This window comes from Lepidothrix coronata, unplaced genomic scaffold (genome assembly GCF_001604755.1).
Source record: "Lepidothrix coronata isolate B3197 unplaced genomic scaffold, Lepidothrix_coronata-1.0 Scaffold141, whole genome shotgun sequence".
Lineage (NCBI taxonomy): Eukaryota > Metazoa > Chordata > Aves > Passeriformes > Pipridae > Lepidothrix > Lepidothrix coronata.
The window spans coordinates 85,653-101,304 of record NW_016690321.1 but is presented as its reverse complement, the minus strand read 5'-3'; the positions used below and the strand labels follow the sequence as shown (position 1 = coordinate 101,304).

At 46.5% G+C, this 15,652-nt stretch overlaps 1 protein-coding gene across 1 annotated transcript; it reads right to left on the bottom strand.

Annotated features, from left to right (window-relative positions):
- Window positions 1-2,212: 2,212 nt before the first annotated feature.
- Window positions 2,213-9,504, bottom strand: LOC108503535 (retinoic acid-induced protein 3-like). The gene is made up of 4 exons (XM_017827565.1): window positions 9,335-9,504; window positions 5,816-6,777; window positions 4,790-4,842; window positions 2,213-4,115 (listed from the first exon to the last, which is right to left on the bottom strand). Exons 2-4 carry the CDS (start codon window positions 6,729-6,731, stop codon window positions 4,023-4,025), a joined length of 1,062 nt encoding a protein of 353 aa, XP_017683054.1. The 5' UTR covers window positions 6,732-6,777; window positions 9,335-9,504; the 3' UTR covers window positions 2,213-4,022.
- Between the last annotated feature and the right edge of the window lie 6,148 nt (window positions 9,505-15,652).

Genomic DNA, 15,652 nt, shown 5'->3' with positions numbered 1-15,652 from the left:
TCCTCTTCAGCTACCTTTTTTCTGGCCCAGTACGATGACACACACTGAAACATACAGTGTAGGGTTTGTGTGGGAGGAGGTGACTACTGTCATTGGGCACTGGCCACACCATCTGTAATGTCAGCCCTGTTGTGAGACAGTCAGTCACCTTTGACAAAGGAACAACATGCACAGTTGGACCAAAAGTTGCCACATCCAAGATATGACCCTGTGATTCTGTTCCTTGGGGAGCAGATCTGATTAAAGTGATCCCCTGGCCCTGTGAGCCTGGAGAGAGTAGTCCCAGCTGAAGAAGGGGGACTCATGACCCCTGTGCCACAACAAGAGCTACAGGATTTGTGGGGAGAGGGTGAATGCCTCCCAAAGAAACATCTTGTTAGGGAGGGTGGCACTGGCACCAGCTGCCGGAAGGGGAGCTTTTTGGCAAACCAGGGAGCATTTGAGAAGTAAGGGACCTGCAAGGTCCTTCCCCATTCCAGGCCGTGGCACCACTGACCTGTGTCTGTGCTCCAAGGGTTTATTGCACCATTCATGTTCACTCCTGGCCAGGCACGTGGAGCCCTACAGCCCTGGCAAGGCCATGGGATGGTGACCCTGAAGGTCCTGGGACTGAGCAGTGTTTTTGTCATTCTTTACTCTTTTCCCATGACACCCCTGACCTGAAGTTCAGCAGAGTTTATCCTATCTCCCGATAATCCTGGCTGCTTTCATAATCCAAGTGTGCTCTGTGCCAACCCTTCTCCGGTGTGTACATTTCTGATGCTCTAGTCTCCTCGAATAGGGAGAGGAGGGACCAGAAACCAGAGGGCCCTGAAGGCAGCATACCTGCAACCACCACCACTAAGGGAGCCCTTTGCAGGAGAGCAGGTAGGGATGAGCCTTACTGGGTTTACAGGCCTTCCAGTGAGCAGATTTTAAGAACAAACAGCACAAGGATTAGACAACCTTCCTGCCTCCTCAACTCACCTGCCCCTTTTGGGTCTAGTCTGTCTGGCCCCACCAGTTTAGGATTTCCCTGGGACATGTGTGTGTGTGACTAAGTGGCCAACTGGTTTGGTTTAAGCTCGGTTATAAGGAGAGAGGAAACTGCTGTTTTCCCAAAAGTCTCTCCTGAGGTGTGAGAAATCTTCAGAGTAGCAGCACCCCTTTCCTACTAGTGCCAAGTTCCACAGAAATTCGTATTTATTTTGGCATTAAATCAGCCCTCAACCAAAGCTGCCTTAATATTGAACAAGTGCAAAATAGCTCTGGGCAGATTAGTATTTGTGTCATTACAGAGGTTTAAAAAAACTACTCTAAAAGGCACTGTAAATCCATGGAAGGAGATTTTCATTCTCTGCCGAGCAGCATACACAGTAACAGCCAAGTAATCAAGAAAATCACCATGCCCTGACTCGATGGGAGTGCATATGGTGTCTCTCATCCCTTCTGATTCTGCTCCCTCTGGGGCCAAGGTGCATTGGGAGGCACTTTCTGTTCTGTGGCAGTTAGTGAAGGAGTCAGTAAGTGCCTGGGTTATGGAAAACACGCACGGTAAGAGAACACTTCACTCTTATTTCTCCCGTTAACCTGTCCCTTTGCTCCACCAGAGTGCACTGAAGCAGGGAGGCTGGCTCTGTTTTAACACATTTTTGAATCATCCTGGGACATACTCGATCTGCATTTAAGCCATCAGTGACACCACATCTACTTGAAAACCTAATTTCTTTAAAGTTCGTTGTTTCAAGCACATCCCTCCTATCTTCAGTCTGCAAGTCAAGAAGTTGCATTGTGGCCTTTTCACCGCCTCCTCCCCAGTGTTACTTTAGCATCCTTGAGTTTTCTCTCCCATCCTGTGTTACACCTGTGGACTGTTAGGTGGAGGGGAGGAGGGGAGTTAGCATTATTTCCACCTCAAATTTACTAGAAAAAGGCAAGTTATCTGGTGACACATTTCAAACCAATCCTTAGGAGGGCTCTTTTTCATGCCAAGTGATTCAGAAGCCTCAAATGTCCCTCTGTTGCCTTTCAGTGCTGGTACGAAGAGTGGGGAAGGCCCAGGCTGACATATTCTAGACAGCACTGTGCCTGAGGAAAGGGCAAGAGCATATGGACATGTGGTAGCATAACATATCATGTAAAATCTCATGGGAGAGGATCCTCTAAAATGGGAGATTATAGCCTCATACCATCAGGTAGTTAAAAAATTTTTATTATCATTATTATCATCATCATCTTCAGACATAATTATTTTGCTTTGATATTGTTTTCTACTTTCAAATAAAAATATTACATGTATTAGGAACATCAGAAAGACATCTTTTTACAAACTGAATTACATACCTCATGTTCCTTTCCTGTTCTTGATTGTGCAAGTACCCAACAAGACACAAGTGAATAAATACAGGAATTTTGACACAGCAGATACAGACACATGCAGTGATGAAAAGTTCACATCTTTCCTCCAGCATTTGCTTGCCATGGCTTGGTTTTATATTTATTCATTTCTTAAGCACCTTTAACATTGAATCAACTTTCTTCATTCAAGAAAAGTAGAATGGAGAAGCTACTAACCCTTCTCTTAGACTCTCAAGCAGCTGATCTTTCATCCACAAAGACAGCTTCGAAGAAGCCAGCATCTCTTTGCCATTTTCGCTTCAAGTGCAACCTCCCAGGTGGCCCACTCCAACCCATGGAGAGCTATTGCTGTCACCCCACCACCCTTTGCAGGAATCACATTCCCGAGACAGAACGCCAGTTTCTTATAGGCTGTTTCGGTTTTTATTAATTAAATATTCCACATACAAAGTACTAAATAAATACATAGTTGTGTCAGACACCAGTGTACTATACACACCCACTTGGAGAGCTCTCTGTAGTTATGTATAAAATATCATGGAAAGCTATTTATCAAATGCAAAGCAGGCTACAGAATGATTCAACTCTGCAGACTCATTGCTCATCATCAGGGTGCAGTCCACACACACACACACGCACACGCACACAGACGTGCACATTCTCATGCTTACTCACACTTGGGAAGAAGGGTATCCTCCCTCTGTAACCTGGCTGCTTGGGAAATGTTTGTGTTAATGCTACGGACACATTCAGAAGGAGGCAGAGCTCCAAGGTTCACAAGATTAAATCCCACCAGGGTATTGCAAAGCGATGTATGGAAGGGGTTTTGTCTTCATGGATCCACAGCCTGCAGTAGCAGGGGTGAGAAGGGACCCAAACTCCTCGTTTGTGGAGCTGGGCTCCTCCTGGGGAGTTCAGCTGGGGCATGTGGTCAGGAGTCAGAGCCAGGAGGGAGGCTGATGCTGAAGTGCAAACTGAAAAATTTGTCAGGGTAAATAGATGTAGCTCTTTTTATGTCTTAAAATTTTTCCCCCTCTCCACCATGGTCCCTAGATGATGAGGAAGGTGTTGGAAGCAATTATGAAAATGAAAAAAGGAATACACTCTCTCTCTCTCTCTCTCTCTCTGTCTACACTGATCTCTGGAGGAGAGCCAGGCAGGGCTGGGAGTGGGCACAAAAGTAACAGTGGAAAGATAAGGGTGTCCTCAGTAGTACCTGAGATGTCTACATGGGGGGGCAGGAGTAGGGGATGTGTAGGGTTGGTGCTCCTGGTCCTGCCTCTTCTCCTGTCAGATGTGGGGTGCAGGCATACCCACAAGCTGATTAAAGCAAGTCCTCTCTGGGGCAGAGCCAGTTGCAGACCCAGCTGACGATCTTCCTGCTTCTCTAGCCTTACAGCATTCCTGCTGAAAATAGGCCAGGACAATCCTCTGTCAGAAGAGAGAAGCTCCATTTCATGGAGACAGAGTGCGCAGGGACAGGATGGCCAGAGCAGTGTCTGAAAGCTGGGTTTGAACAATGAGAGGGGGCTACAGGGGTGCCTGTGTAGGGGAAGAGGATCCCTCTCCTCTTTTGCTGGTGTGGGTTGACTCTCTTCTGAAGGATCATCTCACTTGTGACCATATGGCCCACTCCCCATGCCTCTGCTGGTGGGCACTTAGTGTCTTTGCTCCCTGTGGAGCTGCTACATGGGGCTTTTCCCACCAGTGTAGTCATGGTATGGGCTCGTCCGGGCCTTGGCGCGAGGGATGGAGAAATCATTCTGGGGTTCGATGGTCTGAAAAGGAAGCACAAAAGTCTTTGCCTTTGAAAACTGGAGAGGAGTAATAGAATAGGGCTTAACAAAGGAGGGGAGGGAGAAACAGAGCTGAAGGTTTCCTGAGAATGTGATCAACGAGGCAGTGAAAGAGGATCCTGGCAGAACAAATCAGTGATGGAGACGTGTCACCAGAGGACATGTGATGCCTGATGTGAGCTACTAGACTTGGACAGGCTGTGGTCTGAAGGAGGACTGGTGAATGGACAGGTGGACATGCAGACTGCCCATATGGGATCTGTACTGCAGTGTCCAGTGTCTGCAGGTGGGAATACATTCAGGGCATGGGCTGGGGAAATAAGCACCATCTCCTTAGGAAAGGGCACAGTCTACTGCAAGAACTGTGCTCAAAAATGTGATATCAAAGCCCGAAATATTAAAAATTACACCTCAGAGTTTACCTTGGGCCCTTTCTTGCGTTCCCATGTCCCTGGACATGTCACAGCTCCTTCCCCCCAGCCACAGGCACCTCCATGAACATGTCATGGTATGACTTGGCTCCATGCAAAGCACCTGTCTGCCTCCACAGAGCCTGCTTTAGCTCCGTCTGTCTTTGGCCCTTCTACTTTCCTTGCCTTCAGTGCCTAAACAATAGCCTCCATGTGGTGAAAGAGATGACGGGGGCATGAACTTACCTTCATCGGAAAGTGAGAAGTGTATGGGGAGTAGCTGGGGTCTCCTCTGTTTCCTGGGTCACAAGACAAGAGGAGGGGAAAGTTAGTGCATCAGCATTATACAATAGCTTGGAAATACCACATCAAGGGAGACTCAAAGGGCCCGTGGCTACATAAGCAGCTGCTTTTAGACTCATCCAACTATACAATACGCAGACAGGAATGGGTTAAAATCCATAGGTGGATGACTTATTAAATATTTCCTTCTGAAAGCAGGAATGAATAGTATTGCAAATAACAGGACATAGGTAGCCTTGGAGTTTAGACACCTCCTGTTGCCTCACAATCACTGTCACCATCACCAGCCAAATCCCTCCCACTTGTATGCACAAGACCCTGTCTGTTGTATTCCCTGGGAGAGCACAACCTTTCTTGGCTATTCTTTTATAAACCTGGGGGTTTGACTCCAGGTGACAAATGTGATCTCAGTAGCAGATCCACAGGAAAGGGAATCGCATCTCCTGCCCAGAGATTTGGGAAGCCTCAACTGATAAAACATTTTGCTTTGTCCAAGTAGGCAGGAGACTGATACAGAAAAGGAAGACCTCCTTGCCTCCTTTTTGGATGTTGGGTTCATTCTTAAATGGATAATGGCAATGAGATCAGAACTGGAATAAATAACCTCCAAGCTATAACCTGAAGAGGTCTGATGAGACAAAAAACCCTCCTGATTTTTTACATGGACTTCCCTGACATAACAGGGTTGTAAGAAGTTATGTTTCAGCCATGATATGCAGCAAGTCTCCTACTCAGTCACTCCTCCTACACATCTTCGGCATCTGCATTGGTCCTTACTCATTTCTGTCTTGTCTGGAGATTAATTTTCATGTGTATTTCTGAAGTTTAATCACTATGAAACTTTTTCCTACCTCTAAATTTCCTATCATCTTCAAGTCTTTTCTTGTAGCCCTCATACCCCTTTTAGCTCAAGAGTGGTACTTGCGTGCTTTGGGCTGGGGGACAATGGAGTCATTCACTTCATCATACCTTGCACAATTTCATCTTGGGTGTAGGCACGGTTGTCCACGCCGGTTGCCTGCTTCATGAATTTGGGCTGGCAGAAGTCATTTTCTGGAGGGTAGTCCTCTAGCTTCAGAGGAGCAGTGAGGAAGCAAATTTCAGGGACGATATACATTATCAGGAAAATCCAACCATTGGACACCAGAGCAATGGCCACGACAGGATCATCCCAGGTTTCTTTTTTTAAAACTGTGTTGCCTTTTGTGAGCATAGTGATCCACACTACCCAAATGGCAATGGAGAACAGGACAGTGACAAAGATGTGCGCCCCGTGCCTCTTCCAGCTTTTGTATGACCCACAGAATGTGAAAATGGAAACCAAGAAGGTCAGAGCCATCAAGAAGAGCACGTAGATCAAAAGCATGACAAAGTCCTTGTTGGTATCCTCCCGAGACATATTCAGAAAATTGTCTTTCTGGTTTACTAGCATGGTGACTAAGTACTCAATACTGATCACAACTTGTACCAGGGCAAAGGAAACAATGAGGAGCAGCAGCACCCGCCAGGAGAAGGGTTTTCTTCCTCTCACTAGTTTGCTGAGGTTGCAGGCATGGGTGAGGAGGCATGAGAAGCAGAGAGCAAAGATGACTCCAAATAGGAAGAAGCGAGTGGGGCGAGTCCTGTCATTGAGTTTAATGATGAAGGCAAAAGTGAGACCAAAAATGCCAAGTGTGCCTAAAAAATAGACGGAGATCATGTGCCGCTTGCTATTGTCTTGGACTTTGCAGATGAGAAAGAAGAGCGAGCAGATGAGGAAAATGGTGATGAGGATGCCTGCTGCAGCCAGCGACTCCAGGACAATCCCCCAGGCCATCTCTGTGTCACAGAGCAGGTAGTAGTCAGCATGGATGCTGCCGCAGCCTTGGGGAGGTGAGGTTGTCATCCTCTTGCCTTCCTGAACAACCTCCCTGTGAAATGTTTCCTCAGAGCTGTAGAAGAAAAGACACAGGCTGTCATATCAACCATCTGGGTGCTGCCAGCACTGAGGAACGAGAGGCAGGATAGACCTCCATCCTTACCTCACCACAGTGCTAAGGACATGGGGCTGTGGGAGCAGAGCCATCTCCTTGTTTGATATAGGCTATCTATCAAAGACAAGCCAAGCCCCTCAGCAGGAGGCAATTCACCTTGCATGTCCTCTGCACTGTGCCTGAGGTTGTGCAATGCTGTAGGAGTGTGGGGAACAGGGAAAAGGTGAGGCGCTTTCACAGGCATTAGCTTGGTGCTCTGCAGTGCAGAGACCAAGCTGCCTTGTCACTTCTGTGATACAAGAGCAGCTGTTAGTCATAACACAGTTTACCCTTTTTTGACAAGTCCAAACAACATCAGTACCTTGTGCCAGTGAGGTTCAGCAATGAACAGTGCAGAACAAGAAACTTGTTATTCTGCTTGCTTTCCTTTTACTATCTCTAAAGCACTTTTGGCTGTGGTTTACTGGGATGAATGAAGAGGGAACTTTAATGCCTTTACTATTATGAGCGAAGGGGGAACCTTACCGCCTTTTATCCTCCAGATAACTAACCTGGATACCTCTGGCTTAGCTCTTCTCAGTCCAAATTAAATAGCAAATATAGGCCACCAACCATTAGCCCTAAACTCATACTCCTCCTTTTTCATGGCAGTGCAGCAATAAGAAGTGTCTTGAAGACCTCAGTCTCCTCCCCAAGATATTGCCTTGCACTGACTAGAGGCCTGACATGTCAGAGCTAATGCTGTTCATTGCATGAGAAGTAACCACCAAGTTACTGCGTGAGGAGTCCACAAGTCAATGATGTCAAGGTCCCTAATGCACCTAGCGCATTCCTGCTGTCTCATAAAGATTTCAGTGCTGTCTGAATAAGCCTGTCTCGCCAGGGGATAAAGAGGGCTTAAGATGGCTGTTTAGGTGAGCTCTGCCCATCACTGAGGGGAATTAAGTTCCCCATTTCCTTGGAAGCTTGAAGCATATGCAGAAACTACTGCACAAGGGGTTGGGTACTTCATGGCACATTAGATCCCAGGGACCAGGTACTGCTTTCTAGATACCAAATTGATCAGTTAGCCTCGGGTCACTAAAATCTATCAAAACAGGAGTTTAGATACAATAACAGAATGAAACATGGGCGAACCTGTGCTTAAAGGTGACTCACACTGGAAAACCAGGGGCTTTCTGACAGATAAACAAAAAAAATTAACCTTGCAAAATTTAGATTTTATTGCTCACTATGGCATTTGCCTTGATTTTCTCCCTCCAGAACAACATACTGCAATTATGAAGCTGGTTCTAAAGCCCTTCCAACAGATTTTAGGGAGTGCAGACTGTTCTCAATAATGACAATTGATCTAATCAAGGGATGAACAAAGGGCGAAAATATCACTGACTCACTTTCAGCCCCACATATGCTCCAATGTGACCTGCTTATAACTGAACTGGTGGAATATTCTTCCAGGTTTTAACCTCACTGTGTAAAAGGAGATGTACAGCTCTTCAAAAAGCTGACTACAATACAATGCAAATTATTTAAATATGCAGGAACTTCGGACTCCCATGGAAAGAACAGAATAAGTGAATAACATATGCAGGAGTTTTCACAAATCATTGTTCACTAAATTTTGGGGATTTATCTCTTGCACAAATAGCTGAGAGTTATCTGGATATTTCTGGGTAACAAATAATGAACCTTTCTGAAAATCTGTAGAGCAAATGCTAAAATTTTATCCACAGACATTTACTATTGAACTGGTTAGCTTATCTGTTCACAGCTCCGGCAGATACAGACTGGTGCTCGCTGTTGGGGCACATGCAGAGCCCAAAGAGCCAGCATGAGACATGGCAGCACAGAGCACACCCATTTCTTTGAGTCCTGACTGGTGCTCACTACAAGTGGTACTTGCCACAGACAGCCACGATGGCCATTGAAACAAATAGGATGGAAAGAACCCTGCTGACTTGGGGAACTGGGCCACTTGTAATAATTTCTACTGTCTTTTTTTTTTTCAGGGGTAGATGTTCTATGAGGCATGATGAGTCATGAAGCATCTCTGCCCTGTCTACTTGGGTGACTGTTGTCCCCCAGAAGCTGTGTGCTCACCCAGCACCTACAGAAGTGTCTAGGAATTCCAAGGGGTTCTGCAGTCAGTGCAAAGGAGTCTGTGCTGTGGTAACTTATACAGCACATCCCAAATCATGGCTCTCGCTTGACTGCTGAGTGCTGTCCCTTCACCCTGACCCTCCTCTCTCATGGATACTTGTGCATAAAATACACCCATCCACCCACAAATTTCAAATAGTTTCCCAGGAATGTCTCTCATAACAAACACCCCCCACCCACCAGCTCCGGCTGGCAATCCCATATTAGAGTCAAGGGTGGGAGGCACTCTCAGCTCACTGTGGCACCCCATGCCCCTTCTCTCCCACCCCCCAGAGCCATGGTCCTGCACGCCATCCCATCCCAGCCGCAGAAGGCAGGCCCGCCCTGGATCCTGTAAAACATTGCCTTGAATTACCTCTCTGGGTAGGTAACAGGGAGGCTCCGTCTGCAAGAGGCAAGTTTCCAGTGCAGCAGTAACACAGGCACCGCCGCTTCCGCAACCCCGGCCCAGCAGGAGCTCCGCGCTCGCCCTTCGTGGGAGCTTTAACAGCTGGAGGGCTGGGGAGGTGGGGCTGAGCACGCCTATTCCAGTTCCACCGCCTCTCCTCTCCCACAGGACACGGCTATGAAAATTCGGTCCCTGTGCCAGGAAATGAAGTAAGACCTCCTGACGTCAGTGGGGCACTCACCCCTGCGTCGGGGTGGAGATGGAGTCGCTGCCTGTCCCAGCCCTGGGCTGGGACTGAATGCTGCTCAGTCAAGCACCCGATAAGGAGCTCCCCTGTCTGAGTCCTGGCACCCGTGGGTGGGGACCGGGACTATGAATAGTAGTGCATCCCCTCCCTGCTCCAAGTCTTTTGTCTCTTTGCATGCTTTCTCACCAGATAACTGGTTGCAAAGTGAGAGATGAGAGGCTGTGGGGTGTGAACGGCCCACGGTGCCCTGAGGGAGAGTGGCTGCAAGCCTACCTCCAGAGATGGTTTCCTCGGGGCTCTTGCTGGGTGCTGCGACTGCATGTGGGGACTTGTCTGCTCTGCTTGTCCCTTCCACCTGTGCCAGCCAGCTCCTTTCTTGAAAAGGCCAGCTTGACTTTCCTTGTGTCTTGCTCATCCCAGCCTTGCTCTCTGGAGGCTCAGTTCTGTCTGCTCACAAGCGCTGAGTCACTTTGTCGAAATTCTGGCCCAAAGTGTTAATCAACAAAGGCAATGATATATTCCCCCTTACTCTACATATTATGCACACACCTATTGGCACAATCCCATCCAAATCCTCGTGTATCTCCAATGTGTTCATGACTTCATTTGTTATTTAAATATTACTCACTGGGAGTATTTTATTATCCCGATAAGAAATTGAGATCAGGGCCTATCCACACTGAGCACTGTCCCTACACAGAGCCCCTCAAACTTGGAAATCCCTCCCACTTCATGAAGTTTGTGCTCCTTCTCAAAAAGGGAGGAGCAGGTGTATATGCCTATGCTGAAGTCTGACTGCCCACAGGTGCCTCATCTGCATGTTAATTTTGTTTGTTTGTTTTAGGGCTTACTTCTGAGTGCTGATTCTTTTTGAATATCACATGTGGACATTGCCACAAGACACCTACAGAAGAGTCCTCTCTTCCACACCTCACAGAAGTACCTAAGGGCCTGCAGGGATGAGTGGCTCACCCAGTGAAAGGCAACACAGTGCAGTCACTCTGGGGTGAGCCATGATGAGCCCTGAGACAGTTCCTCATGTCCTTCCTACTTTTGTTTCAGTGTAAAATCCTGAGGCTTCTTAGGAAAGGACATACCATGTTTCTTTACATAAAATTAATCTAAACTTTAAGGTAGGTCCTAGGCTTAGTGAGCCAGCCAAGAAGGAGGCAGTTATGAAAAATGAGAGGAGGAAAGAAGGAGTGATGGAGAGTTTAGCACCATCTCAGTGGGACACAACCTGTCTAGGAAGACATCCCAAGAAGATTTCAAAGGTCACTGGTCACTGCCAGCCTATTTGCATCTTGTCAGAGCACATTATGGATTGCCAGCTACTTCTCTACATTTACACAGACACACAAACCTCCATGGAATAGACCCTGTCAAATTATAAAGGGGAAAAAAAGAAGAAAAGATAAAAGCAACACTGACATTTTGCAAAATGCCAGAGAAATCCTTGAGTGTCAGCCATCAAACACATCCTGTACTTTCAAAAGGCTAATAAATGGGGCTACATTTAAAAAAAATCCCAAGTGACTTAGGAGCCGGAGGGCTGCTGACTCATGGTAGGTTAGCTTGAGACATGGTGGCCATGGCTCTCATGCAGTGCCAGGAAAGGTGGAGAAGCATCGCAGGTCCACACGGGCAAGTACAAATGGCACAGTGATCACACCAAAAAGGTGAGATAACTGTCACCTCACTTTAGTGACAGGATGTAACTTGCAGAGGGAGGCATCTAAATTTAGATATCTGATGGTTATTACCTAAATGTGAGCTGAGCGTCTCAGCTCCCAAACAGCCAAAAGGTCGGAAGGACTGCCCCAGCTGATTGGATGCAGGTGCCTATTTCTGTGTGCGCTGAAATGCTCCCAGGTGTGGTCACCTGGATTGCCTGGGGCCTCACATTAGTTGCTTGCACATTGGCATAGTGTCATTTGACACTTCAGTGTCTCCTGTTCAGCTTCCAGTGACCACTCCAGGAGCACATGAATCTCCCTTACCTCTGTATCAGATCTGGCAATCCTATGCAGATGTTTTGGATACCCTTAGGCATCTCAAATCACCTTTGTAAGAGCAAATGGATTGAGTGCTCAATCTCCACTCGCTGTTTCAGAGTTGAGTTGCCCAGCTTATTTAGAGGTACCTAGATGTAGATATCCTCTATATGGACTTAATTCTGCTACATCAGCATAGATAAACAGTTCATTGAAGGTACTCTAGCTCTGTTAACTGTTACTCAGTCAACAGCAGAGGGATGGCATATAATTTATAAGAGCTGTGGGAAATGACCCTTCTGGAGAATCAGCTCACACTGAATAACCCAGGGGACCTCAAATGACCTTAGGCACGAGTGTATTAACTGACTCCTAGGTGTCTACAGAGCAGAATTCTTCATCAGAGAGAATGCAGATTCCCACGATAGTTAGTGGAGAGAAAGAGGCCTTTTCAGGGGAGTTGCAGTTGAACTGCTTCAGGACAAACCAAGTCACACCTGAGGAGTACCTGTTTCTTTCCAACAGAGATGGAGATAATGAATTTAGATACAGATCTTTAAACTTGACAGCTGAATTGCATAGCAAGTCCCCAAAATAATTTAAAGACAATCCAGTAGCAAAATGCTGGTAATATTGGAAGCCTCCTTTGCGTGGGAGGCTGTTGGCAGCAAAACAGCTTGCTTTGGCCATATTGCAGCCCTGGACAAACAAGCTGGCTGCTGGTGAGTGAAAGGGAGCAGTGACTGTGGTTGACAAGGAGAGTCAGGGACAGCAGTGGGGTCTGACCCCTTTGGGCAGCACACACCCACAACTCCCCTTTCAGTTCTCAAGCAGCAGGACGAGGGCTGGGCTCTGGCTCTGTGTTGGCTCTGCTCCTTCCCCCTTCTTGCTGCTGGCATTGCCTGGCTCTGCTCCCTCTCGTGGGGTGCCAGTGCTCAGTACTGCCCTTGGCCAGCCCTTCTCCACTGGCTTCAGTGTCATAGGGCTGAGCTCACAAAAGAAACAAAATGCTGCAGCCCCCTCAGCTCAGCCAGCTGAGCAGAATAAAGCATGTCTGGGAGGTTTAGGGACTGAGATATTATCTTTTATTAAGAGAAGTAATAAAACAAGCAGATGCCTGGGGAGAGATGGTGCATGGCGCTCTGGAATGTGTCTGAATAACATGTTTATTTTTGATCAGTGATACTGCTTGTGAATATGCTTGTGTCATTCCTTCTGCTTAGCTACCTGTGCACAACAGATAGCTTGACAACATAAGAACAGCCTTGCTCCCTGAAAAAGTCCCCCCTGACAGTATGTATCACAGTCATACTGAGCTAACATTACCACAGCCTCTACCCTGTCCTGCTACATCCATTTCCTTCGTCTTTAAATCACTTCAGGTATAAACATTATGACACCCTTGGAAACAGCCTGGCACAGAGATGACGGGTCTTCATCCAGCCATTTTGAAGCACCTCTGCCTTAGATAGGAGAGAAGACAAGGGAGGGGATGTAATTTCTGAAAAGGGACACATGGAATCTTTGGATAACAGTGGGCTTTCTCCTGGGGGTCCTGTCCCTCAATCCCTCATGCTCTGGCTCTGAAAGCATGCATCCAAGGATTACCAGTAACTCTAAGAGTTTTTGAGTTAAATAGTTTTCCTTTGAAATGAAAAGTGTTCCAGTAAATATTATCTAAAATAATTGCAAAAGAAACTCATTCTGATGTCCTTCAGAGCCATTACTTGTCTCTGCAGCCATGAGTTCTTCCAAACTGCATGCTATGCCCCCTGCCATTTTCAGTCTCAGGAACAAAATAAACATTTCTGGTATGACAGTGATGTTATTTGCTTTGTGTGTTGATTACTGCCTCCCCTCAAAGAAGTTCCCTTCTTTAAATGAGCCAACCCCTTCCCCTTCCCGGCTCCTAATTGCCCAGATTACTGGTACAGGACTTTCCTTTCCTGGGAAAGGGAGAGATTTGGTCAAGGAAAGGGCAAAGAGACTTTTTAAAATATTGAATTCAGTGTTACTGAGTGTGTCCTATAAACAGAAACTTTCAAACCTGTGAATTATCTGGTAGAGCATCCCTAATTAGTGAGAAGACCTTGCTTCTGGAAATGTAATGGAAATAGACTGCCTGGTCCTTCAGTGGGAACATAATGCTCTGCAATGTTGTGAACAGAATCACTTCTGTATGCAATCCCAGGTGTGAACAGCCTAGTCCCTGGAAACCCAGGGGTAGGAGGTAGCATGCACTGAAACTGTGCTGAGTTCATGCCTTGGACTTGCTCCTTTCCCACAGGGGCAAGTATCAAACTGTCTTTCATACTCCACAAGTGTAGAAGCTGGAGCAAGAATGGGCAGCAATTGGTGGAGAAGAGCTGAGACTGTGACTGTGATCACTTTGGCCAGAAAGAACCTTTTTGTGCTTTTGAAGTCTGTGAGCAAGTTAAAAAATTTAATTAATCACCTCCTTTAGGACTTTCAACAGTATGCTGATAAAGGTTTCACTCATGACAACTGAGCCATTCCTCTAGATGTAGTTTCCTGGAGGTATCCTATGCCCGTCCACTTACCAGATCAGCAAAAAATGCTCCAGTCCTCCTTTATGACATTAGCCCTACTTGCTTTCATGCTGATTTGTTCCCAAAGTAGCAAGTTGCCCTGATTTGGATTACTGGTGTTTGTATGTAGAGAGACATTTTGGGAAAAGTACATAACTCTCAGTAAACAAGGGGTTTGAAAACTTAACCCTAGAAATGAAGACATGCCAAGGGAGATCCAGGAGGACCTGCATTTTCTCTCTTCCAGAAAGGCTGACACCAAGGCTGGGGTAATGATTTAGGAGAGGGGATGTCTGGCTGCATCTTTAGCTAGTGAAGCACGACAGAGAGACTTTCAGCAAAGTACTTCAGGAGGAGACAACCTTTGCTTTCCTTGTGTGCCAGTCTGGTTTTGGTACCCTTGTCTGGCCACTGATGGTGTTCCTTTCAGCATTCCTTGCCCACTGTGCCTGGAGTAGTTTCCCCTTTTCCCTCCTTTCGCACTCCACTTTGTGGGGTTAAGAAGACTGGTTGAGATTTGTGCTGAGAGAGCATCAGGCTCTCTCTTTCATGGCTGGCTGTTGGCAACAGAGGTCCTGAGATAGACATCCCGCTGTGGAATTTGATTTCTCCTGCCAGCAGTGTCTTGGGTAAGAGGTTCTGCAGAACACTGCAAGAAGCATTCCTGGGAATCAGGTTGCGCACAAAAACTCCATCCGCAATGATACAGAAAATTCTTCTTTGCTGCTTCTGGGTCAAACACCACCAGAATAACACAAAGCAAAGCTGAGATCCAGCATAAATTACTCCTCCCTTTTAGACTTCATCGGAAAAAACAATGTTGATAGATTTTGGATTATTTTTTATCAACAGGGTTCATGCTAGTACAGATCTTTGTCCCCACATAGCTAGCATCAAAGCTGGCATAAACCCAATATTGTCTGTCCTGGCTAAATTATCAAAAATACAATTGTATTTACATGTTTAATCTTAATCAAACACACCTGTTTGGACTTGATGATCTTAAAGGTTTTTTCCAACCTTATCGATTCTGTGATTCTGTGAAATGGCTCTACACAAATCTGCTATTGACTGCAGAACCACGGCCTGGGAAGAAGCCAGCAGCTCGGGTCAGTGTGTGTAGACTAATCATTAATCAATGCTGTGATTTTTCTTGAAGGAAATGAGCATTGGGGAAGAAAAATATAGGGAACAATTGTAAGGTAAGGTCAAGTAATTGAATTCACAGCCTATTGCTCCCTAATATTTTCTTGCAATTTAGAGCAGGTTCCCAGGGCAGGCAATTCTTGTTGTTCTCTGGGTGCCACAAATCCCAGTGTCACCTCCTGGAGAGTTGCTGAGGAGCCACATCTGGGAATCACAGGCTTCAGGGAGATGTAACCAAAGAACATGATAACACACAAGGCTTTGGTGCTAGCCTTGATGAAGAACGTGTTACTGCAGCCCTGGGAGAAGGAGCTTCTCTTCTGTGTAGTTTCATCTTCTGGGGTGCTAG